The sequence below is a fragment of the Gossypium arboreum genome, chromosome 3 (assembly GCF_025698485.1).
Source record: "Gossypium arboreum isolate Shixiya-1 chromosome 3, ASM2569848v2, whole genome shotgun sequence".
NCBI classification, from domain to species: domain Eukaryota; kingdom Viridiplantae; phylum Streptophyta; class Magnoliopsida; order Malvales; family Malvaceae; genus Gossypium; species Gossypium arboreum.
The window spans coordinates 1,290,110-1,316,611 of record NC_069072.1 but is presented as its reverse complement, the minus strand read 5'-3'; the positions used below and the strand labels follow the sequence as shown (position 1 = coordinate 1,316,611).

The following is a 26,502-nucleotide window of genomic DNA, read 5'->3' as shown; positions in this document are numbered from 1 at the left end:
AATTTGCATTAACTAATGAATAATGTGTAACTAAAAGTACAAATTAGTAGGAACAATGGATTTGAGTGCTTCTATTCTGCGTGACCCTAATGAGTTGATTGAAACATATGTGACAAGTGTGCCCGTTTAAGACCATAGCTGGGCTATGGCATCGGTGCAATGTGATAATGTGACTCAGATAAGACCATAGTCGGGCTATGGCATCGGTATAATGTGATAATGTGATTCCGTATAAGACAATGTCAGGATATGGCTTGGTATGATATGTGAACCGTGTAAGACCATGGCAAGGCTATGGCTTGATGTGTGATGCGTATCAATGTGAAAGTCCATGGTTTACTATGGCAATGTGATAATGAAGCACTCAATTCCTTATTGTTCCCTAATTTGACAATGAAGTAAATGAGAAATGGGCCTAAGGGAGTTAAATTGTGAGTTGCCATATGGAAATTATTCCAATGAGTTATTAATGAAATTGTGATTTGGAGGATGAAATAGTTAAACTAATAGATATATGATTGTGTACGATATTTGATATGATTTGTGTTTATATGCCTATGAGCTTACTAAGCTTCAATAAGCTTACTTGTGTGTGTTTAATATTTTTATGTAGATTGACTTGAAGTGAAGTGGGTAGATCGGATCAACACAACAGGGCACACTATTCAGATCAATTCGGTAGTTTTTGTTTTATGTTTAAAGATTTATATGGCATGTATAGAGTTTGAATGAATTGAAGTAAAGATGTTATAAACTAGTTAACAATATTTGTACTAAAACAGTTTTCGGTAAGTAGCAGTAGTTTGACTTTGAAAAATCACTAAAAATAGTAGAAATGGAATTAAATAATGAATAAATTATGGAATCGAATCTTGATGAGTCTATTTTCATATGGAAGAAGCAAAACAGGTATATGAGCTATATTTTATGAGATGTTTAAATTTTTGTGAAATAGGGCCAGAGCGATTTCTGGATCCCCTATTCTGACTTTGGAAATTCACCATAAATTTTACAAAGATAATTAGAAGTCATACTTTATATGTACAGATTCCTTATTGAGTCTAGTTTTATTAGAGACAAACGGCATAGTCATTGAAGCTCTGTACAGAGAGATATCTGATTCGTAATACACAAAGGTCAGAGTAGTCAAACCCTGAAATAGGGGATATTTTAAATAATAAACTGTACTAATTGGCTCAACCAAAAATTCTAGAAAAAAATTGGTAAGTAGATATATGAGTATAAATTCAGAGAAAATTTACGGATTTGGATTTCGAGTTTTATAACTCGAGATATGAATTATTTAGCAACTGTGACACAGTTGGACAGCTTGTCTGAAAAGTATTATATAAATTATCTAAATTTGGTTAAGTGCTCAAATAAGTTTAGTAGTGCCTTGTGCTCGACTCCGGCAACGGTCTCGGGTAAGGGGCGTTACATAGGGAGACTTGTATCTGCTCCCCAAGGCAAAAAGGATGGAGGAAAAAATGTTTACATGGTGTTAGTGATTTTTGCTTTACAAAATTGTATAGGCTGATTTGTGTTGATTCTCTCACAATCAATTCAAACGAGAGGTAACATCGAGAAAAATGTCTTCGTTGCAGGGAATTGTGAGACCGCCTGTAGGATGACTATATCCAAACTCTTCTTGTGACATGCCAAGCAAATCTTGGAATAAAGGCTGGCTCAAGAATGACACTGGTATCACGAACCTCTTCTGGTTTTCTCCAACATAAACTGCAAAGTAGCCCTTGGGAACTTTCTTAGAACCAACGATACGAGGCAAGCGGATAGCCATGGTTGTTTTCCAATAGAGGTATGCTTCAAAAGGGTAGAAGAAGATCTCAGAGAACTGTAGTACTTTGAGGATGTGAAGATATGTGTTGCATATGAGCATAATCATACTTGTATATATAGATGTAAGGGGGCCAAAGGGAATGAGTGGTGAAGGGACATATTGCTGGGGTCTGATCAATACTGAGAAGGACATGGGTTCATGGTGAATCACATGGTGTTGTCTTCCAAAGGATTATCAAGAATTCATTGGTAAATCACATGGTCTGATCAGTCATGTGTTAACTTCAATGACTAACTTGTAAGACAAACCCTTGTGAAGAACACCTGAAGTGTGTCTTACAGGCTGCAACTAGTCCTCGTCAGAACCCAACTTGTTGCATTTTATCCTTGTTTTTGTCTATGCTGTGCTGCAATTAAATTGTACCATGGGGGAGAAAGACTATATTAAGCCTTTTAGATGAATATTTTTTTAATGCACATTACAGTGGAGTTCTCTGCATATATTGACCATTTATTAGTAACAGTAAGTGTTGGTGTTAACGAGCAAGGGAGCAGCTGGTTGAGCTTGGCTTAAGCAGCAAGTCACGATGCTTGCTGAACAAACAAGAAGGAATCGAGCAAAAGAAAAGAAGAAGGAAGAAAACAGAAGAAGAAGTAATGGAATCAGTTGAGAGTATTGATGAAAAATGAAGTGTATTTCATTCATCCATCACCATTAGCATGTTGCCATTACATATATTAGAATAAAAAAAAACTTACAAGTTAAATTTCTACCTAAACATATACCTACTTCCACTAAGCTTATCAAATAACAAAAACTTAACTTGTACATTAACACAAAGCTGGTTAACAGCTCCATCAACATCAAATTACATCAATCAAAAGGCTTATAGCAAACCAGACTTCAAAATGAACAAAATATTAGTTCAAATCCAACAGCAACATAAAACCAAGGTTCTTTGCATGCTTGTCACGAACTTGCATGGCCAGCTTCCATCTGCACTTGCTTCATACCAACTGCATGGAGATCAGCTTCAACACTCCTCCTTGAGCTCCATGCTGCAAACTCCCATAAGTCTTCTTAGCTTGTTGAACCTTGATATACTTAGACCCTTGGTCAAAATGTCAGCTATTTGAGCCTCCGAATTGCAATGAACCAGCTTTATTTCACAAGCTTGTTCCATCTCCCTTATCACATGCAACTTTATGTCAAAGTGCTTAGTTCTACCATGGAAGACAGGATTCTTTGCAATTGCAACAGCAGACTTGTTGTCACAAAATATCTCTGTTGCTTCTTTTTGGGAAAGGTTCAAATCTGCTAGGATTTTCCTTAGCCAAATGGCTTGATTTACTGCACTAGCAACAGCTACATACTCGGCCTCAGCTGTTGATTGAGCCACTAAAGACTATTTTTTGGAACTCCAACAAACCATTGCTGACCCCAATGTGAAAGCATATCCTGATGTGCTTTTCATATCGTCTTTAGAACCAGCCCAATCACTATCTGTGTAACCTGTCAACTTTAGTTTTTCAGCCTTGCTAAATAACAGACCATGATTTAGAGTACCTTTAATGTATCTTAGCACTCTTTTCGCAGCTTGAAAATGCAGCACATTGCAGCAGTGCATGAATCTAGAGAGTAAATTTACTGCAAACATGATGTCTGGCCTCGTTGCAGTCAAGTATAAAAGACAACCAATCAAGCTTCTATAAGTGGTTTCACAAACTTCCTCATGACCCTCATGGCTCGATAATTTCATCCCAACTACAACAGGTGTAGGAGTTGGCTTACAATTCATCATTGAAAACTTTGTCAACACTTTCAAGGTAAATGATTTCTGATTCAAGAAGATTCTTCCTTGTTTCTGGCTTACTTCCATTCCTAGGAAGTATGTCATCAGCCCCAGGTCAGTCATCTCGAACATTTTCCTTATCTTTGTCTTGAAATCTGTTAAAACAGATTCATCACCTCCTGTGACTAGTAAATCATCGACATATAATGACACCACAAGCTGAGTTTCAGAATCATTTTTCTTGATGTAGAATGTTGGTTCACTGACACTTCTTTGGAAATTCAAACTGAGCAAGTAAGTGTCAATTCGAGCATACCAAGCTCTAGGAGCTTGCTTTAGGCCATACAAGGCCTTTCTTAGTTTACACACCATGTCTTCCTTGCCAGATACCTCAAACCCCTGTGGTTGCTCGACATAAATTTCCTCCTCAAGAAATCCATTTAGAAAAGCTGATTTTACATCTAGTTGATAGACATTCCAATGCATTTGAGCGGCAAAAGCAACAATCAGCCTTATTGTGTCTAATCTAGCAACTGGTGCATATGTTTCAAAAAAATCCAGGCCATATTTTTGACTGAAACCTTTCACCACAAGTCTAGCTTTCAGTTTATTCAAACTTCCATCAGCATTCTGTTTGACCTTGTAGACCCATTTTACTCTAATGAATTTTCTGTCAGTAGGTCTGTCAACTAGCATCCAAGTCTGATTTTTTTCGATCATGGCAATCTCATCTGCCATTGCCTATCTCCACCCCTCATCAGCATTAGCCTCTTCAAAACTGCTTGGTTCAACTTGTGCCATTTGAGCTCTTTCATAAATCTCAGCAAGAGTTCTTGTTCCTCTGACAGGTTCATCATCCAGATCCATATCAGGACCATTTTCAGCATCTTCAGTTTGATCCACTATCAGGTCCTCAGAAGTAGCCTCAGGTTCACCCTTATCCCACTTCTAGCAAGCATGTTAATCAAAGATTACATCTCTACTCACTTGGATTTTATTGGTTAAAGGATCCAAGATCCTGTATCCTTTCTTAACAGCACTATAACCCATCAGAATCCCAGGTTGAGCCCTTTCTGATAGTTTATCTCTTTTCACAGCTGGTATGTGAGCATAGCATAGATAGCCAAACACCCTAAGGTGATCTACAGAAGGTTTGAATCCGAACCAGGCTTCAAATAGAGTCTTTTGTTCTAAGGCTTTGGTTGGAAGCCTGTTTTGTAAGTAGACTGCAGTGTTAACTGCTTCAGCCCACAAGTTTTTAGGCAATTTCTTCTCAAACAAGATACATCTGGCCATATCCAATAGACTTCTATTTTTTCTTTCACTAACCTCATTCTGCTGAGGTGTATAGACATTAGTTAACTGATGTTTAACACCAGCTTTATTGCATAATGCTTGGGCCGAGTTGAGGTGTACTGCTTCCATTATCGATTCGATTGTCTTCAACTTGGAGTCTGTTTGCTTTTAATTGCACCTTGAACTTCACAAATACTTGAGCTACCTCTGACTTGTGTTTCAAAAAGAAAATCCAACATAATCTGGTATAATCATCAATAAAGAGAATGAAATACTTACTTCCATTCAAAGATTCTGTCATCATAGGGCCACAGACATCTGAATGCACCAATTCCAGCTTAGCTGAAGCTCTTCAGGATGTGTTTGTAGGAAATGGAAGCCTGGCTTGCTTTCCAATTTGACAAACCTCACAGACATCTTCACCTTGTACTGACTTGGTGAAGTTTTCAACCAGTTCCTTGCTAGCCATTTGAGCCAATGATCTAAAATTGGCATGACCAAGTCTTTGATGCCAAAGCTTGGTGTCTTCTGTTGAAGCAACATGGGCTGAGTCACCTGACCAGTTGACTTCAAAACATTTGTCACTCATAGTGACTGTCATGAGGCTTATTCCATTTGGATCTGTGATTTTGCACTCCTAGCCCTTGAACATAACAGAATAACCCCTATCCAGTAGCTGAGCAATGCTGAGTAAGTTTCTATCAATCTCAGGTACCAGAAGCACATTTGTGATGACTTTGTCTCCAGTGGAGGTACATATGTGGACATCTACCTTTCCTTCAGCCTTGATGAACTGACCATTGCCTATTTTCACTTTGGTTTTGCAGCCTCTGTCCAGGGTTCTAAAAATAGTTGCATCTGGTGATATGTGGTTAGTGCAGCCACTGTCAAGAAGCCAACCTGTAACGCCCCAATTTTCGAGAATCCTGTGAATGTTGGCATAGGTTTGATTATGTTAGTGGGCCTCTAGAAGGCCCAAGCTTAAGATAGAACCCGGTAATTTTAGTTAATTTTTGTTCCATAAGAAAAAAGGGAGTGAAATTATGAAATAGGACCTATGTGAAAATGTTTGAAAATGCTATAGGCCAAATTGAAGTGGCCAAATAAATAGGAGTGCAAAATAGGAGGATTTGCATGACAAACCTCCCATTTTACATGAAGTGGCCAGCCATCATGTTGTTGTAGACAAAATGTGCACTTGATATCCATAATTTATGGTACAAATTGATACAAATTGATAATAGGTTAGGTAAATGTTCCATGATAATGGGTTAGGTAAATGTTTCATGATAATGGGTTAGGTAAATGTTTCATGATAAGAATTTCATGTCTTTTGTATTAAAGAATTAAATGGATGAAATATGAAGTTTTATTAAAAGAAAAAGGGGTGAAAAGAACAAAGTTTTGTCCATCTTTGTTCATCATAGCTGAAAGTTAGAGAAGAGAAAGGAGAGGAGAAAGCTCTTGAGTATTCGGTCATTAGGAGGAGGAAAATTGAAGGTAAGTTCTTGGTACCTTGCTTCTATTTTGAGGTTCATGAGTTCTTCTTAATTCTATCTTAACTCTTGAAGTATATTTTGATTTTTGGTTGTGTTGTGAGCATTTGGTCATGAATTAAAATGAAGGAAATGGTTGTTGTTTCATGTTCTTTTGATGAAAAATGGAAGATATGTGAAGTTGAGCCAAACAAATGAGCATGCATGTGCCTTAGATGCTAAAGGGAAAAATCGGCTAACATGTTGTGCTTTAAAATGATGAAATGGAGATTATGCTTAAGTAAAAATCATAGATATGTGATGATTGATTGGTGATATACATGTTTAAATAACATGCATGCAAGATAGGTGTATGAAAGAGTGATTTGGTAATAAATCTGCTTGGGACAGCAGCAGTAACGTGACTTTGGAAAATCACCATAAATTGTGGGAGATGAATTAGAAGCTGAATAAATTATGTAATTAAAGATTATTGAGTCTAGTTTCTAATAAAATAAACAAGAACATATTTTGAATTCTGTACAATGAGAAATTTGATTCGTAATGAAGAGTGGTCAGATTAGTCAAATAGTGAAACATGGGAAACTTTGAGAAAAATCTGGTATTGATTGGATAAACCAAAAATTATGAAAATTTTATGGATAGAAGATATATGAGTCTATTTTCATGGAAAATTAACGGAACTTGATTTAGAGTTTCGTAGCTCCAGTTATAAATAATTTAGTGACTGTTGCTCAGAAAGACAGCTTGCAGTGAAATTATGATTATGTGGTAAACATTGACAAAAATTTGTTAATGAGTTGCTTATTGATTTCTTATAAGCTTACTATGATCTGTAGGTGTGGTTGGCCGAATATTGTAAGGGGTTAATACGTAGTTTGTATTTGAATAGTAGATTAACGTGTTAGTAATCCAATTGTAGGCGGTTCGTGTGTGGATCTCGTCAGCATATCGTCGCAAATGTGTGTAACTAACACCTTCTTTCTTAGTCCGGATCGGTAAAAGTCGAAAAGCGAAATCTTTGGCCGTATTTTGTAGATTTGCGAGTGTGCGAATGCTCGTGAGGTAAATCGATTAATGTTTTTGGTAAGCTGCAAAATTTGGACTGCAAAGTGCATGATTTACGTGCCTTCGATATTTTTGGGCTTAATGGGCCAAAATTGGAATGATGGGCCAACGGCCCAATTCGTAAGAACCCTCGATGCGTGATTCTGTTAGTACGTGAAAAGTAAGAAAATGCATGAAAACCCTAAAATAGATAAATTACTGAAATACCTTTAAAAGTGGAAAATTTACGTTTACCCTAGGAGATTAATTACCAAATACCCTAGGGTTAAATTGACTTAAATGCATGTTTGATTGTTGTTATTTACTGCATGCCATGTTGTTATTATCGATGCATGGGATTGGGATATTGATGGAGGAAGTCTTGAAAGTGGCTTGTCCACGTCTAGAGGCTTTGCCTCAATTTATCGATAATCGAAGCAATCTTGCAATTGTGGAGTGTTAAATGGGTGGGTTGAGCTATCCCACATGGAGTGTATGGCTGGTACGGGTGGAGTGTAGTGGTTGGTGGGTTGAGTAGTCTCCCAAATGGGCTTGCATATGTTTATTGATGTTGCATGTATTTTGAAATGGGCCTATGGGCCATCTTGTTATCTGAATAAGGGCTAAGGCCCGGTTTATTATAATCTGAAAAGGGCTCGCCCAAGACCATCATTACTGAATGGGCTTAGGCCCAATAGGCTTGAGCTGACTTAGGCTTTGAATGGGTTTTCCTTACACACCGAGTTTCCCCAAACTCACCCCTTTTATTTTCATCCACGCAGAAATCCCCAACCATAGTGGGCTTGGAGTCATGAGGGAATTTGAGTGGCCACCCGCTTCGAAAGTTTGATTTTCTTCTGGTGAACTGGACATCCTTTTATTTATGTTTGAAGTTTTGGGTTTTTAAATGTAATAAAGCCGCTTAATTATTTTTTATGGTTTTAATATGTATTATTAAGATAGGTAATACTTATTTTAACTGTTGAAATTGGATAGCTTTAGGGCGCGTTTTCAAAAACAACAATTGATTTCAAAATAACACGACAACAAGCAAAGCTTCCGCAATGAAAGTATTTTCCAAAATTAATCATTTTTCCTAAAATTGACTTAATCAAATCGGTTTCCTAGAAATATCCATGACGTTAAGGTGTGGCAATGGCGGTATGCATGTCTAGGATTGGATCCGAAGGGAGCTTGGTACTTAGCGATCCGATGGACTCACCACCTCTTTTCCGGTTTCCTACCGGTGCATGACTTCCATTCACTTTAACCCTTAATGAATTAATCTTTTGAACATCAAGTACGATTTTCTGGACTTAGAATGGAAATTTTTTTTTTTAACGTTTTTGATGTGGCATGCCGGATCCGGCCATAACTTCTGGGCTGGGTTTTGGGGTGTTACACAACCTTTGGTGACCTTGTTTTTTATAGCTAAGCATGAAACTGCAAAGACATGTTCTTCACTGTTATTGTCTTGTTCAGCTACTCTAGCCTCTTCATTCTTGAGTTGTGGTTGATTTTGACCAAGTTTCCCTTTCTCTTTGCAGACCTTCTCAACATGGCCTTTCTTCTTGCAATTTTGGCATGTAGCATCCGGTGCGAACCAAAGATCCGCCTCTGGATGACCGGGCCTTTTGCAGTGCCTGCAAGGTTTATCCCATTTTCTTGAGGCATCAGTTTTGGATTTATCCCTCCAATTTTTCTTGCCTTTGTAGGCAGCATTACTTGAGCTAGGCTTGACTTTGGCCTGAAATGCACCCTCCTGGTGCTCCTCGATCCTGCTGGCTCTTCTTTGCTCCTGAGCATAAAGAGCATTGATAAGCTCAGTCAGGGAGATCTTTGTCAAATCTCTCGAGTCCTCTAAGGAGGATATCTTTGCTTCATATCTCTCTGGTAGGGTAGAGAGAACCTTCTCAACAATTCTTACTTCATCAAATTGCTCACCAAGGAGCCTTATGCTGTTTACAACAGCCATTATCCTATCAGAATATTGCTTAACAGTTTCATCCTCTTTCATTTTCAGATTCTCGAAATCCCTTCTCAAGTTGAGAAGCTGCTGCTGCCTTGTTCTCTCAGTGCCTTGGAACTCCTCCTTAAGCTTGTCCTAAGCCTGTTTTGGGGTGTCACAAGTTATAATCCTAGTAAAGATCACATCAGAAACACAATTTTGAATACAGGACATAGCCTTGTGCCTCTTAGTCCTCTCATCTGCATGCTGACGAATCTGAGCCACAGTGGTGTTGGCCCTCAGTGGAGCTGGCTCAATGTCTGTGTTAACAACTTCCCACAAGTCAAATGCTTGGAGGTATGTCCTCATCTTGACCACCCAGATATGAAAACCTTCACCGGTGAAGACCGGTGGTGTCTTCGGAGAAGCTAGCGAAACCATTCAAGTTTTGAATCAAGCGAGCAGTCCTCAAAGACAAGAGCTCTAGATACCAATTGTTGGTGTTAACGAGCAAGGGAGCAGCTGGTCGAGCTTGGCTTAAGCAGCAAGTCACGATGCTTACTGAACAAACAAGAAGGAATCGAGCAAAAGAAAAGAAGAAGGAAGAAAACAGAAGAAGAAGTAATGGAATCAGTTGAGAGTATTGATGAAAAATGAAGTGTATTTCATTCATCCATCACCATTAGCATGTTGCCATTACATATATCAGAATAAAAAAAAAACATACAAGTCAAATTTCTACCTAAACATATACCTACTTCCACTAAGCTTATCAAATAACAAAAACTTAACTTGTACATTAACACAAAACTGGTTAACAGCTCCATCAACATCAAATTATATCAATCAAAAGGCTTATAGCAAACCAGACTTCAAAATGAACAAAATATTAGTTCAAATCCAACAGCAACACAAAACCAAGGTTGCTGCATGCTTGTCACGAGCTTGCATGGCCAGCTTCCAGCTGCACTTGCTTCATACCAACTGCATGGAGATCAGCTTCAACAGTAAGCTTAACACTTTAGCTAAATGATTGGGATAAGGGGAGATAAAACGACTGGTCAAAAGGGAATTTGAATAGAAAAAGTGATGATGATGGTGGCCTTATATTCCACTTGCTGACATCTATATATTAAGTAGTCATTGTTTGCAAAAAAGAGAATAAAAGAGGGTGGTGAATTTTACTTTGAATTTCCTTTACAGGAACAATGGAGACAAAAGTATTCAGAAATTTACATTATGTTAGATTATATATGTACACTTATATTCATATTGGACGGTGGGAAGCACCCTCACTAGTCGTATATGTAGAGAAAAACGATAAATGCTAGTCATTTACAGTTAGCTTGTAATATGAAGTAATTTTCGAAAAAATGTGGATCATTTACAGCTTAAAGATGAAATTAACCATAACAGGGGTACCATAGGAAATTCTCTAAAGTAATAAATTTTCACTTGAATGATGTGTTTTAACTGTCATCTTTAAAATGCTTCTTCAAAGTAGAACAGCTGTACTCTACGGCTTCTCCATTTACCTTGGCTTGTAGAATGAAGTAATTTCGATTAAGGTAGATCATTTAAAGTATAATAAAGATGGAATTAACGTAAAACAAGTAAAAATTTCAGAAAGGAAATTAAATGACACCTGAATGATGTGTTTAGAACTGTCATTACTGAATTGATAGGAGTGTTACAGTAATCACCATCTTTAGTTTTCCACTTGGGGTGACTTATATATCAGCTCCCCAGGACAAAAAGGATGGAGAAAAAAATGTTTACATGTATTAGTGATTTTTGCTTTACAAAATTGTATTGACTGGTTTGTGTTAATCATCTCACGATCAATACATGCGAGAGGTAACTTCGAGAAAGGTGTCTTCGTTGCAGGGAATTGTGAGACCGCTGGTAGGATGACTATATCCAAACTCTTCTTCTGACTTCCCTAGCAAATCTTGAAATGAAGGATGGTTCAAGAATGAAACCGGTATCACGAACCTCTTCTGGTTTTCTCCAACATAAACTGCAAAGTATCCCTTGGGAACCTTTTTAGAACTAACCATACGAGGCAGGCGGATAGCCATTGTTGTTTTTGATGGATGTATGCTTCAAAAGGGAAGAAAAGGAAGATATCAGATAACTTGGAAAGCAAGCTTGAGAATGTTGAAGGGAGATGTTGCCAATGAACTTACTCTTACTTGTCTATATAGATGTGTAGGGCAGAGAGGAAATGATGTTCATCTATTATTAAGTGGGGGATGTGGAATGAGTGGTGAAGGTGCAATTTCTGGGGTCTGATCAGTAAAGAGAAAGACATGGGTTTACGGGGAATCACATGGTGTTGTCTTCCAAAGCATTATCAAGAATTCAATGGCTAAGACTTGAAAGAAAGTTTTCCTACCTTGCCAGGAAAATGAACCGACTAAGGACCTACTCAGATATGGAAGATTTGGATTCATAAAAGCTTCTTCCTAGTAGAAGATTTTTATTACTTCACCATTGACATTAGATCCAACCTTTAGAGACATACAATCTGTCATCCAATGATAGGGAACAAGTAACATGGGTGACCTTGACCTCCTATTTCGTACAGATTTCACAAAAAATTTGCAAGACAATCCATTGTGAAGAGCGCCTAAAGTGCGTCCTACAGGCTACAACAACTCCTCATCTGAACCCAACTTGTTGCATTTTATCCAGGTTTGTTGTCTATGCCGTGCTGCAATCATATAGTTCCACAGGGGTGAAGACAATATTCAGCTTGACAGCTCACTAAATTTCTGGTATGTGCTGCTATATATATATATATGGATACCATTACAAATAAGTCTGTTTTTAGTCCACATTTCTGGTGGTATGTTTGTTCTGTTCTCTGCACATTTTTTACTATTCATTATTATATTGGGGAGATAAGATGTCAGGTCAAAGTCAGAAAGCTATTCAAACTACAAGAAATTTCAATGAAGGCTTCTTCTGCACATGGGACTGTGAGGCTACCCCTTGGATGATTCAAAGCCAAACTCCTCTTCAGTCTACTTATCAGTTCTTGAAATGAAGGGTGCTTTAAGAATGAAACATGAATTATAAACCAGCCTCTTTTGGGATTCACTTACATAAACAACAAGATGGCCTTTGGTTATTTATGCAGCTGCTGTCACCTTTTGGATAGTAATATGTTTAGTGTGAACATATTTGATGTTACCTTTTGGAAAAAAAATCTGCTATTTGATGTTACATTCAGTCATTTGTATATTTGTTTCCATATACATGATTGGAGTTTAGAGTACTTGAAAATTTTCTTGAATTTGAGCAATGTTAATTAACCATATTACATAGAACCAAGAAAGTAAAAAGAATGATGTGGGAAAGACGTCCATATTAGGCAAGTTTACTTTCTGATAAAACTAATCAGTATGTATCATGAACTTATCTCTCTTTTACTTTTCTCTTTTTGTCTTTAAAATCTTTTGTCCCTAGGTTTGTTTTATTAATCACTTAGTCCCCTGCCTCAAATCTTTATATATCTTAATTCTTGGGCAAATCTACATTAAGAAAATTACTTTGAAAATTATAAAACGAAATTGATCGTTTAATAAGCTACTACCATGCAAAAGAAAACTTGTGATCTATCTTAACTAGACTTTGTATTCATGTTTGAATATGTGTTGGACACATGAAATTGAACGAAAATGAAGGGTCCAACTCCAAATAACTTAGCATGTACTCACGTTTGAAAGTAATTTTAGAACAAAGTAGATTATTTACAGTTTATATTAAAGATGAATTAACGCGAACAAGTAAAAAATTCAGAAAGGAAATAAAATGACAATTGAATGATGTGTTTTGAACTATCATTACTGATGGATAGGAGTGTTACACTAATCACCATCTCTAGTTCTCCACTTGGGGAGACTTATATCAGCTCTCCAAGGCAAAAAGGATGGAGAAAAAAATGTTTACATGTATTAGTGATGTTTGCTTTACAAAATTGTATTGCCTGATTTGTGTTAATCATCTCACAATTATTACAAGCGAGAGGTAACTTCGAGAAAGGTCTCTTCATTGCAGGGAATCGTGAGACCGCCAGTAGGATGACTATATCCGAACTCTTCTTGTGACATGCCTAGCAAATCTTGAAAAGAAGGCTGGTTTAAGAACGACACCGATATCACGAACCTCTTCTGGTTTTCTCCAACATATACTGCAAAGTAGCCCTTGGGAACCTTCTTAGAGTTAATGATACGAGGCAGTCGGAAAGCCATTGTTGTTTTCGATAGATGTATGCTTCAAAAGGGAAGAGGAGGAAGATCTCAGAGAACTTGGAAATCTAAGGTAAAGAAGTTTAGTACTTGAGAATGTGAAAGTAGGTGTTGCCAATGAACTTAATCTTACTTGTATACATAGATGCAAGGGGCCAAAGGAAATGTTTCTCTATTAAGTGGAGGATGAGGAATGAGTGGTGAAGGGACAATTGCTGGGGTCTGATCATTAATGAGATAGACATTGGTTAGTGGGGCATCACGTGGTGTTGTTTTCCAAAGCATTATAAAGAATTCCATGGCAAAGACTTGAAAGAATAATTTGCCTACCCTTTCCGGCAGAACAAACCGACCAAGGTCCCACTTGAATATGGACCTTAAAAACCTTCTTCACGGCCGACCAAGGTCCCACTTGAATATGGACCTTAAAAACCTTCTTCACGGTAGAAGATTCTTATTACTTCATCATTTACATTAGAGGCAACCTTTAGAGACAAACAATCTGTCATGCTGAATTCAGTCAAAAAATGTGCCCTACATGCTACAACTAGTCCCCACGCTGTTGGTTATGCTGTGCTGTAATCAAATAGTTCCACGGGGGAGAAAGAAAATACTAAACCTGACAGCTGACGGAATTTCCGGTATGTGTTGCTATATATGGATAACCTTAGAGATGAATCTGTTTCCGTTCCACATTTTTCTTGGCATGTAAATTCATGGTTCTTTGCATATATTGACTATTCATTATTATGTATAATGTGTTGAAGGACAGATTTGATAGCATCAACCATTAAGCTCAAGTCATTTTGTTTATTTAGTTTTTTCTTTTTTTGTATCGATGAGCTTTTTCATAGTATAAGATTGATATTGTTTCACCATTGATGTTAGAGGCAAGCTTGAGACATGTAATCTGTTATACCATGACCAGAAACATATAAATTTGGGCTACCTTGACCTTCTATGTTGACTTGAAAAAGAAAATGAAAATAAACTAAGGGGCATGAATATATCTTTTTTGACACTGTTTTTCAAGGTCAAAATCTTAGCAATAACATACATGAAGGTATATTTGTTACGTGCATATATTTACTTATTATTGATTATTAAAGTCTCATTCTCACCCCCTTTTTCATCTTACCTATGTAGCTGACAAATTGGGGGTAAAGGATAAGGTATCAGAACAAAAGGAAATTTGTTGTAAATTGTAATGTTGGTACAGGTACTCTGAACCCATAATTCTCATGTCACTGAAAAAATCGTAATGGCAGGATACGCATCTCTAAGGCTTCTCAATAGCTAAGGCATGAAAATATGTATTAGACTGTAGGAAACACCCTTCAACTAGTATATATAGAGAAAATATGTCGCATGGACTTGCTTACAGAAAGTGAACAAAGCTGGTCTGAACTTTCCATGTTACTTTATAATATCTTGAGATTTAAGATCACCACTTCACAACGCAAATCAGTGGCTGTCCCACCCTGAACTGATATTTGTTTGCAGGAGCTGTCCGAAATGCAATATGCCAGGTATCGATGGTTAAATTGTAGGGGCAACTCTGTGGACTAGTCTACATTATCAAAAGTTCCACTGTCAAATTTCCTGTTTATCTTCATTACCTCCAGACACCAAAACAAGCAAGTTGATCAGCTCATGTGATGCTGTTGCTTGACACATCCTAAAGGAGAGTGATGGTAAAAACCGGGGACTAATCTGACAATACAGTATATTTAATGGGTACATTAAGCTAAATAATATGCGACTTTTTTCCTTAAAATGATCAAATCCACCACAAATTGTCAAAGATAAAAGGAAATATAACATTTCATTGTATCAGCCAACTTACAAACTTTTATAGGTAAAAGCATACCATTTAATGAAATAACATGGTCCCTTACCTCAGATCTTTATATATCTTAATCCATTGTCAAAGCTGGTTAAGCAAATTTGTTATGAAAATTATGAAACTAAATACATGTAGTTTATATATTATGCAGATTTGAGGGTGAATGTTGGAGGATTATAATCTCGTACTTACATCTGAATATGTGTTGGATATAGGTGTTAGAACAGATATTTTAAGAAAAATGAAGAGTTTATATTAATTAGCTTGTATGTTGAAGTAATTTGTGAACAATGTAAATCATTTACAATTAAATTATATATGAAACCAACAATAACAAGGGGACCATAGGAAATTATAACAAGAAATAAAATTTCAATTGAATGATGTGTTCCAAACTGTTACAGAAGTCACCATCTCTAATATTCCACTTAGGGGGACTTATTATCTGCTCCCCAAGGCAAAAAGGATGGGAAAAAAGTGTAAATGGTGTTAGTGATGTTTGCTTTACAGAAATGTATGAGCTGATTTGCAATAATTCAAGCGAGAGGTAACATCAAGAAAGATGTCTTCGTTGCAGGGAATTGTGAGACCGCCAGTAGGATGACTATATCCGAACTCTTCTTGTGACATGCCTAGCAAATCTTGAAATGAAGGCTGGTTCAAGAATGAAATTGGTATCACAAACCTCTTCTGGTTTTCTCCAACATAAACCGCAAAGTAGCCCTTGGGAACTTTCTTAGAGCTAATGATATGAGGTACGTGGATAGCCATTGCTGTTTTTGATAGATTTATGCTTCTCAAAGGGAAGAAAAGGAAGAACTCAGATAACTAGGAAAGCAAGCTTGAGAATGTTGAAGGTAGGAGTTGGCAATGAACTTAATCCTACTTGTATATATAGATGTATAGGGTAGAGAGGAAATCATATTCTTCTATTATTAAGTGGGGGATGTGCAATGAGTGGTGAAGGTGCAATTGCTGGGGTCTGATCAGTAATGAGATGGGCATGGGCTAATGGGGACTCACATGGTGTTGTCTTCCAAGGAATTATCAAGAATTCCATGTCAAATACTTGAATGAATGGTTTTCCTACCTTGCCGGCAAAATGAACCGACCAAGGACCTACTTAGATTTGGAAGATTTGGATCCATTAATATAGCTTCTTCCTAATAGAAGATTTTTATTACTTCACTAATGAAAATAGAGGCAACCTTTAGAGACATACAATCTGTCATGCAATGATAGAGAACAAATAACATGGATGACTTTGACCTCCTATTTCATACAGACTTCACATAAAACTTGTAAGACAAACCCTTGTGAAGAGCGCCTGAAGTGTGTCCTACAGGCTACAAAAACTCCTCATCTGAACCCAACTTGTTGCGTTTTATCCAGGTTTGTTGTCTATGCCGTGCTGCAATCAAATAGTTCCATAGGGGTGAAGACAATTAGTCCACATTTCTGGTGGCATGTTTGTTGTGTTCTTAGCATATTTTGACTATTCGTTATTATATTGGGGAGAACAGTTGTCAGGTCAAAGTCAGAAAGCTATTCAAACTACAACAAATTTCAATGAAGGCTTCTTCTGCACATGGGACTGTGAGACTACCCCTTGGATGATCAAAGCCAAACTCCTCTTCCAGCCTGATTTATCAATTCTTAAAATGAAGGGTGCTTCAAGAATGAAATTGGATGGCCTTTGGTTATTTATGAAGCTGCTGTCACCTTTTGGATAAGCTGCTTTGTGTGAACAAGTGCAGGTACTGACAAACACGCAAGTCTTATGAACTGAGAAATGTTGCAAGGGCAGAATACGTTCATCTCTAAGGCTCCTGAATAGCTAATGCAAAAAATATATATATGAAAGAGTTGGTAGCCCTCTTACTCTTATCTCAAAATGGTCACAAATCTATTTGGTGTTACATTCAGTCATTTGTATATTTGTTTCCATACATGACTGGAGTTTAAAGTAGTTGAAATTTTCTTGAATTTAACCAATGATGATTAACCATTAATATATAAAACCAAATAAGTAACAAGAATGAAGTTTACTTTCTGATAATACTAATCAATATGTATCATGAACTTATATCTCTTTTACTTTTCTCTTTTTTCGTTAAAATATTTTGTCCTTAGCTTTGTTGTATTAATCGCTTAGTCCCCTGCCTCAAATCTTTATATATCTTAATTCTTGGGCAAATCTACATTAAGAAAATTACTTTGAAAATTATAACACGAAATTGATCGTTTAATAAGCTACTATCATGGTAAAGAATACTTGTAATCTATCTTAACTAGACATTGTACTCATGTTTGAATATGTGTTGGCCACATGAAATCGAACAAGAATGAAGGGTCCAACTCCAAATAACTTAGCATGTACTCACGTTTGAAAGTAATTTTAGAACAAAGTAGATTATTTACAGTTTATATTAAAGATGAATTAACGCGAACAAGTAAAAAATTCAGAAAGGAAATAAAATGACAATTGAATGATGTGTTTTGAACTATCATTACTGATGGATAGGAGTGTTACACTAATCACCATCTCTAGTTCTCCACCCGGGGAGACTTATATCAGCTCTCCAAGGCAAAAAGGATGGAGAAAAAAATGTTTACATGTATTAGTGATGTTTACTTTACAAAATTGTATCACCTGATTTGTGTTAATCATCTCACAATTACTACAAGCGAGAGGTAACTTCGAGAAAGGTGTCTTCATTGCAGGGAATCGTGAGACCACCAGTAGGATGACTATATCCGAACTCTTCTTGTGACATGCCTAGCAAATCTTGAAATGAAGGCTGGTTTAAGAACGACACCGGTATCACGAACCTCTTCTGGTTTTCTCCAACATAAACTGCAAAGTAGCCCTTGGGAACCTTCTTAGAGTTAATGATACGAGGCAGGCGGATAGCCATTGTTGTTTTCGATAGATGTATGCTTCAAAAGGGAAGAGGAGGAAGATCTCAGAGAACTTGGAAATCTAAGGTAAAGAAGTTTAGTACTTGAAAAAGTGAAAGTAGGTATTGCCAATGAACTTAATCTTACTTGTATATATAGATGCGAGTGGCCAATGGAAATGTTTCTCTATTAAGTGGAGGATGAGGAATGAGTGGTGAAGGGACAATTGCTGGGGTCTGATCATTAATGAGATAGACATGGGTTAGTGGGGCATCACATGGTGTTGTTTTCCAAAGCATTATAAAGAATTCCATGGCAAAGACTTGAAAGAATAATTTGCCTACCCTTTCCGGCAGAACAAACCAACCAAGGTCCCACTTGAATATGGAAGATTTGGATCCTTAAAAACCTTCTTCACGGTAGAAGATTCTTATTACTTCACCATTTACATTAGAGGCAACCTTCAGAGACAAGCAATCTGTCATGCTGAATTCACTCAAAAAATGTGTCCTACATGCTACAACTAGTCCCCACGCTGTTGGTTATGCTGTGCTGTAATCAAATAGTTCCACGGGGGAGAAAGCCAACACTAAACCTGACAGCTGACGAAATCTCCGGTATGTGTTGCTATATATGGATAACCTTAGAGATGAATCTGTTTCCATTCCACATTTTTCTTGGCATGTAAATTCATGGTTCTTTGCATATATTGACTATTCATTATTATGTATAATGTGTTGAAGGACAGATTTGATAGCATCAGCCATTAAGCTCAAGTCACTTTGTTTATTTAGTTTTTTTTTTTTTTGTATCGATGAGCTTTTTCATAGTATAAGATTGGTATTGTTTCACCATTGATGTTAGAGGCAAGCTTGAGACATGTAATCTGTTATACTATGACCAGAAACATATACATTTGGGCTACCTTGACCTTCTATGTTGACTTGACTAAGAAAATGAAAATAAACTAAGGGGCATGAATATATCTTTTTTGACACTGTTTTTCAAGGTCAAAATCCTAGCTATAACATATATGAAGGTATATTTGTTACGTGCATATATTTACTTATTATTGATTATTAAAGTCTCATTCTCACCCCCTTTTTCATCTTACCTATGTGGCTGACAAATTGGGGGTAAAGGGTAAGGTATCAGATCAAAAGGAAATTTGTTGTAAATTGTTATGTTAGTACAGGTACTCTGAAACCCATAATTCTCATGTCACTGAAAAAATCGTAATGGCAGGATATGCACCTCTAAGGCTTCTCAATAGCTAAGGCATGAAAATATGTATTAGACAGTAGGAAACTGTTGAAATATGTATATATTTTAAATTTATTTAGGTAGATAAGTTTTATTCATATTTTAGGAATATTTTTATTTTATGTTTTAGTAGTTTATTAGGACAAGGGAACTATTTTCTTTCATATTTTAGTAGTTTATTAGAATAAGGGAACTATTTTCCCAATTAGGATTAGAACTCTTTTCTCTATTTAAGTTCAATTCTTCAATTAATAATATAGAACAGTTTTATTAAAAGCTCTCTTGAAAACTTTCATGGCATCTGAGCTAGGTTAAAATCTCTAGTAACATCATGGTTAAAACAACCTTCACTAGAGATAAGAAAAAACCTTGGTGCGATCACTGCAAAAAATATTGGCACACTCGAGAAACGTGTTGGAAGCTCCATGGGCAACCGACAAATGGAAGGAAAAAGAGTGGCAATGGTCGTGGTTCACAATTAGGGGATAGCAGAGCTTTCCAAACAACTAATGGAAATTATAAGGGCCAAAGTTCTCTGGAAGGGTCTCCATTCACTAAGGAACAATTAGAGCATTTACACAAGTTTTTTCAATCACCACAATTTCGGATGAATTCTTCAATTCCTAACTCATCCAATAATCCTTCTTCCTCTGTTGCCCAATCAGGTACTGATTTTTCTATTTTTTTCAGTGTCAAGCCTTGTAAAACAAACACATGGATCATTGATTCTGGAGCTAGTGATCACATGACTAGTAGTTATTTTCTTTTTTCAACTTACATACCTTGCGCAGGAAACAAAAAGATCAAAGTAGCAGATGGGTCCTTCTCGACAATAGCCGGGAAAGGCACTGTCAAAATTTCATCTTCCTTGGTTTTACATGATGTTTTACATGTGCCAAATCTAGCCTGTAATCTCATATTGGTCAGTAAATTATCCCAGTCCTCAAATTGTCATGTTATATTTGACTCCTCTATGTGTAAGTTTCAGGACATGGTCTCAGGGAGGATGATTGGCAATGCTAAAGAATTTGGTGGAATTTACTTTATTGAAGATGACCATCTAAGTCAACCAATAACTACTTTATGTTTAAATTCTGTTTCTGATAAGGTTATGATTTAGCATTATAGGCTTGGACAACCTAATTTTTACTATTTAAGATATTTGCTACCTAATCTTTTTAAAAATAAAAGTCATTCTTCATATCATTGTGAATTTTGTAAATTGGCTAAACATCATCGGTCATTCTTTCCACCTCAAAAATATAAAGCCTCCAAACTTTTTTCGTTAATTCATAGTGATGTTTGGGGACCTTCAAGAGTCTCGACCTTTTCAGGAAAACGTTGGTTTGTCACTTTTATTGATGATCATACTCGACTTTGTTGGGTGTTTTTATTAAAAGATAAGTCTGAAGTTAAAAATGTGTTTCAATATTTTTATGCTATGGTGAAAACACAATTTGGTGTGAAAATAGAAGTATTTCGGACTGACAATGGTGGGGAATTTTTTAGCGACCAATTAGGTGTTTTCTTAACCAAACATGGAATAGTCCACCAAAGTTCTTGTACAAATACACCACAGCAAAATGGGATTGCAGAAAGAAAAAACCGACATCTTTTGGAAGTAACTAGAGCCTTGATGTTCACTAGTCAGGTACCACGTTATCTTTGGGGCGAAGCCTTGTTAACAGCTACATATCTTATTAATAGAATGCCCAGTAAAACTCTAAACTATAGAACTCCTTTTAGTCTCTTTAAAGATAATTTTCCTAACTCTAAATTGATCATAGATTTATCCCTCCGAGTTTTTGGGTGTAGTGTTTTTGTTCATCTTCACAACCAAGGTAAACTAGATCCTAGAGCAAAAAAATGTGTCTTTGTTGGTTATGCTTCTACTAAAAAGGGTTACAAATGTTATGATCCAATTGATAGGAAGATTATTATTACCATGGATGTCACATTTGTTGAAACACAATCTTATTTTGATTCTAATCTTCAGGGAGGGAATTATACTAAGGAAGATTCTATAATTGATATCAAGAAAAGATTAGGAATATACAACATAGGGATTCTAATAATGGGAAAGGCGAATTTATAATTAACACAGAAATTAATGATGTTAATGTTAATGAAAAGGAGGATGAAGGTGTAGAGTCTAATCATGAGAATAAAAAACAAACAAAGGAGTTAATTGTTTATTCAAGAAGAAATCGAAATCAAGAAAGTGGAATCCACTAGATTCATCACCAAGAATTCGGCCCGCAAGATCCTGTCAAAAGTCCAGGTAAAACTCATAATCCAGTCAATGAATTTTCTGATTTAGATATTCCAATTGCCAAAAGAAAAGGTGTTAGAAATATTGTCAAATATCTCATGTCTAACTTTGTATCCTATAAAGCCTTGTCTTCGACATTCTCAACCTTTGTTTCGTGTCTCGATACTGTACAAATACCCAAAAATGTGAAAGATGCTTTACAGGTTCCTGAGTGGAAGGAAACTATTTTAGAAGAGATGCGCGCTCTTAAAAAAACAGGTACATGGGAAATAATGGAATTACCTGTAGGGAAAAAAACAGTGGGCTGTAAATGGGTGTTCACAACCAAATTCAAACCAGATGGATCTTTAGATAGATACAAAGCCCGGTTGGTGGCTAAAGGGTACACTCAAACATATAGGATAGATTATCTTGAAACGTTTGCTACAGTGGCCAAATTAAATTCCGTTAGAGTTCTTTTATCAATTGCTGTTAATCTTGATTGGTCTTTACAGCAGTTAGATGTGAAGAATGCTTTCCTAAATGGAAAACTTGAAGAAGAAGTTTACATAGATCCTCCTCCAGGTTTTGAAGAAAATTTTGGAACTCGAGTATGTAAACTCAAGAAATCTTTGTATGGTCTGAAGCAGTCTCTTCGAGCTTGGTTTGAACTATTCACTCAAGTTGTTAAAAAACAAGGTTACTCACAAGGGCAAGCTGATCACACAATGTTCTATCGACATTCACAAAAAGGTAGAATAGCAGTTATTATAGTTTATGTCGATGATATCATTTTTACAGGAGATGATGTGGATGAAATAAGGCGTCTCAAGGAGCATCTAGCATTGCAGTTTGAGATTAAAGACTTGGGTCCTTTGAAATACTTTCTTGGAATGGAAGTTGCTCGATCAAAGAAGGGTCTTGTGGTCTCTCAGAAAAAATATGTGATTGATCTTTTAAAAGAGGCTGGGATGAGTGGTTGCCGCCCAGCTGACACACCAATTAATCCAAATGTAAAATTCAGAAATAAAGAAGGTCGATTAGTTGATAAAGGGCAGTACCAAAGATTAGTTGGTAAGTTAATTTATTTATCACATACAAGGCCAAACATTGCTTTTGCAGTGAGTTTAGTGAGTCAATTTATGCACTCCCCAATGGAGGAACATGAAGAAGCAGTGTTTCGAATTCTAAGATACTTAAAGAGTTCACCGGGAAAGGGCTTATTCTTCAAGAAATCCGAACAAAGAGGAATTGAAGCTTATCTGATGCTGATTAGGCGGGCTCAATAATAGATAGAAGATCTACATCAGGATACTATACATTTGTTTGGGGAAACCTTGTGACTTGGTGAAGCAAAAAACAAAGTGTTGTAGCAAGAAGTAGTGCAGAGGCTGAGTTTAGATCAATGGCTCAAGGAATTTGTGAAATGATGTGGTTAAAAAGAATTATGGAAGAGCTGAGGAAACCAATAACTTCACCAATGAAGTTGTACTATGATAGCAAAGCTGCCATTAGTATTGCTCACAACCCAGTCCAACATGATAGAACTAAACATGTTGAGATTGATAGACACTTTATCAATGAGAAGATTGAAGAAGGGCAAGTGTGCATGCCGTTTGTTCCTTCAAAACAACAGATTGCTGACATATTCACCAAAGGACTCTCTAAGACAAACTTTGATTTTCTTGTAAGCAAGTTGGGTATGATTGATATATATGCACCAACTTGAGGGAGGGTGTTGAAATATATATATATATTTTAAATTTATTTAGGTAGATAAATCTTATTTAGGTAGATAAGTTTTATTCATATTCTAGGAATATTTTTATTTTATGTTTTAGTAGTTTATTAGGACAAGGGAACTATTTTCTTTTATATTTTAGTAGTTTATTAGAATAAGGGAACTATTTTCCCAATTAGGATTAGAACTCTTTTCTCTATTTAAGTTCAATTCTTCAATTAATAATATAGAACAGTTTTATTAAAAGCTCTCTTTAAAAATTTCAGAAACACCCTTTCAACTAGTATAAATAGAGAAAATATGTCGCATGGACTTGCCTGCCAGAATGTGAACAAAGCTGGTCTGAACTTTCCATGTTACTTTATATTATCTTGAGATTTAATATCACCACTTCACAACGCAAATCAGTGGCTATCCCACCCTGAACTGATATTTGTTTGCAGGAGCTGTCCGTAATGCAATATGCCAGGTATCGATGGTTAAATTGTAGGGGCAACTCTGTGGACTAGTCTAACATTATCAAAAGTTCCACTGTCAAATTTCCTGGTTATCTTCATTACCTCCAGACACCAAAACAAGCAAGTTGATCAGCTCATGTGATGCTGTTGCTTGACATATCCTAAAGGAGAGTGATGGTAAAAACCGGGGACTAATCTGACAATACAGTATACTTAATGGGTACATTAAGCTAAATAATAAGCGATTTTTTCCTTAGAATGACCAAATCCACCTCAAATTGACAAAGATAAAAGAAAATATAACATTTCATTGTATCAGCCAACTTAGAAACTTTTATAGGTAAAGGCATACCATTTAATCAAATGACTTGGTCCCATACCTCAGATCTTTATCTATCTTAATCCATTGTCAAAGCTGCTTAAGGAATTTTTTTACGTGAATTATGAAACTATGTACATGTAGTTTATATTATGCATATTTGAGGGTGAATGTTGGAGGATTATACTCTTGTACTTACATCTGAATATGTGTTGGCTATAGGTGTTAGAACAGATATTTTAAGAAAAATGAAGTGTTTATATAACTTGGCTTGTATGTTGAAGTAATTTGTGAACAATGTAAATCATTTACAGTTAAATTATATATGAAACCAACAATAACAATGGGACCACAGGAAATTATAAGAAGAAATAAAATTTCAATTGAATGATGTGTTCCAAACTGTTACAGAAGCCACCATCTCTAATATTCCACTCAGGGAGACTTATCATCTGCTCCCCGAGGCAAAAAGGATGGGAAAAAAGTGTAAATGGTGTTAGTGATGTTTGCTTTACAGAAATGTATGAGCTGATTTGTCTTACTTCAAGCGAGAGGTAACATCGAGAAAGATGTCTTCGTTGCAGGGAATTGTGAGACCGCCAGTAGGATGACTATATCCGAACTCTTCTTGTGACATGCCTAGCAAATCTTGAAATGAAGGCTGGTTCAAGAATGAAACTGGTATCACAAACCTCTTCTGGTTTTCTCCAACATAAACCGCAAAGTAGCCCTTGGGAACTTTCTTAGAGCTAATGATACGAGGTAGGTGGATAGTCATTGTTGTTTTTGATAGATGTATGCTTCTCAAAGGGAAGAAAAGGAAGAACTCAGATAACTAGGAAAGCACGCTTGAGAATGTTGAAGGTAGGAGTTGGCAATGAACTTAATCCTACTTGTATATAAAGATGTATAGGGTAGAGAGGAAATCATGTTCATCTATTATTAAGTGGGGAATGTGCAATGAGTGGTGAAGGTGCAATTGCTGGGGTCTGATCAGTAATGTGATAGACGTGGGCTAATGGGGACTCACATGGTGTTGTCTTCCAAAGTATTATCAAGAATTCCATGTCAAATACTTGAAAGACTGGTTTTCCTACCTTACGGCAAAATGAACCGCCTAAGGACCTACTCAGATATGGAAGATTTGGATCCATTAATAGCTTCTTCCTAGTAGAAGATTTTTATTACTTCACTAATGAAAATAGAGGCAACCTTTAGAGACATACAATCTGTCATTCAATGAGAGGGAACAAATAACATGGATGACTTTGACCTCCTATTTCATACAGACTTCACATAAAGCTTGTAAGACAAACCCTTGTGAAGAGCGCCTGAAGTGTGTCCTACAGGCTACAAAAACTCCTCATCTGAACCCAACTTGTTGCGTTTTATCCAGGTTTGTTGTCTATGCCGTGCTGCAATCAAATAGTTCCATAGGGGTGAAGACAATTAGTCCACATTTCTGGTGGCATGTTTGTTGTGTTCTTAGCATATTTTGACTATTCGTTATTATATTGGGGAGAACAGATGTCATGTCAAAGTCAGAAAGCTATTCAAACTACAACAAATTTCAATGAAGGCTTCTTCTGCACATGGGACTGTGAGACTACCCCTTAGATGATCAAAGCCAAACTCCTCTTCCAGCCTGATTTATCAATTCTTAAAATGAAGGGTGCTTCAAGAATGAAATTGGACGGCCTTTGGTTATTTATGAAGCTGCTGTCACCTTTTGGATAAGCTGCTTTGTGTGAACAAGTGCAGGTACTGACAAATACGCAAGTCTTATGAACTGAGAAAAGTTGCAAGGGCAGAATACGTTCATCTCTAAGGCTCCTGACTAGCTAATGCAAAAAATATATATATGAAAGAGTTGGTAGCCCTCTTACTCTTATCTCAAAATGGTCAAAAATCTATTTGATGTGACATTCAGTCATTTGTATATTTGTTTCCATATACATGACTGGAGTTTAGAGTAATTGAAATTTCTTGCATTTGACCAATGTTGATTAACCATTTATATATAAAACCAAATAAGTAACAAGAATGAAGTTTACTTTGTGATAATACTAATCAATATGTATCATGAACTT

General features: G+C 36.4%; 2 protein-coding genes and 1 long non-coding RNA gene across 3 annotated transcripts; 1 reads left to right on the top strand and 2 right to left on the bottom strand.

The window, feature by feature from the left end:
• Positions 1 to 8,860: 8,860 nt before the first annotated feature.
• Positions 8,861 to 9,818, bottom strand: LOC128290487 (uncharacterized). Its single transcript, XM_053026134.1, has 3 exons — positions 9,582 to 9,818; positions 8,979 to 9,533; positions 8,861 to 8,872 (listed from the first exon to the last, which is right to left on the bottom strand). Exons 1-3 carry the CDS (start codon positions 9,816 to 9,818, stop codon positions 8,861 to 8,863), a joined length of 804 nt encoding a protein of 267 aa, XP_052882094.1.
• Positions 9,819 to 11,049: 1,231 nt separating this feature from the next.
• On the top strand, positions 11,050 to 12,660 carry LOC128290196 (uncharacterized). The gene is made up of 2 exons (XR_008279840.1): positions 11,050 to 12,157; positions 12,289 to 12,660. It is a non-coding gene; the product is annotated as an uncharacterized LOC128290196 (long non-coding RNA).
• A 5,298-nt stretch (positions 12,661 to 17,958) lies between these two features.
• Positions 17,959 to 18,532, bottom strand: LOC108475400 (auxin-induced protein 15A-like). Its single transcript, XM_017777361.2, has one exon. The coding sequence runs from the start codon at positions 18,395 to 18,397 to the stop codon at positions 18,161 to 18,163; it is 237 nt and encodes a 78-aa protein (XP_017632850.1). The 5' UTR covers positions 18,398 to 18,532; the 3' UTR covers positions 17,959 to 18,160.
• Between the last annotated feature and the right edge of the window lie 7,970 nt (positions 18,533 to 26,502).

Excerpts from the sequence above, each read along its gene's own strand:
- LOC128290487 (XM_053026134.1), bottom strand. The coding sequence starts at position 9,818 with ATGGTTTCGCTAGCTTCTCCGAAGACACCACCGGTCTTCACCGGTGAA. Across the intron at positions 9,534-9,581 it reads TTCAAAATTGTGTTTCTGAT|GACAAGCTTAAGGAGGAGTT; the intron begins GTGATCTTTACT and ends AAACAGGCTTAG.
- LOC108475400 (XM_017777361.2), bottom strand. The coding sequence starts at position 18,397 with ATGGCTATCCGCCTGCCTCGTATCATTAACTCTAAGAAGGTTCCCAAG.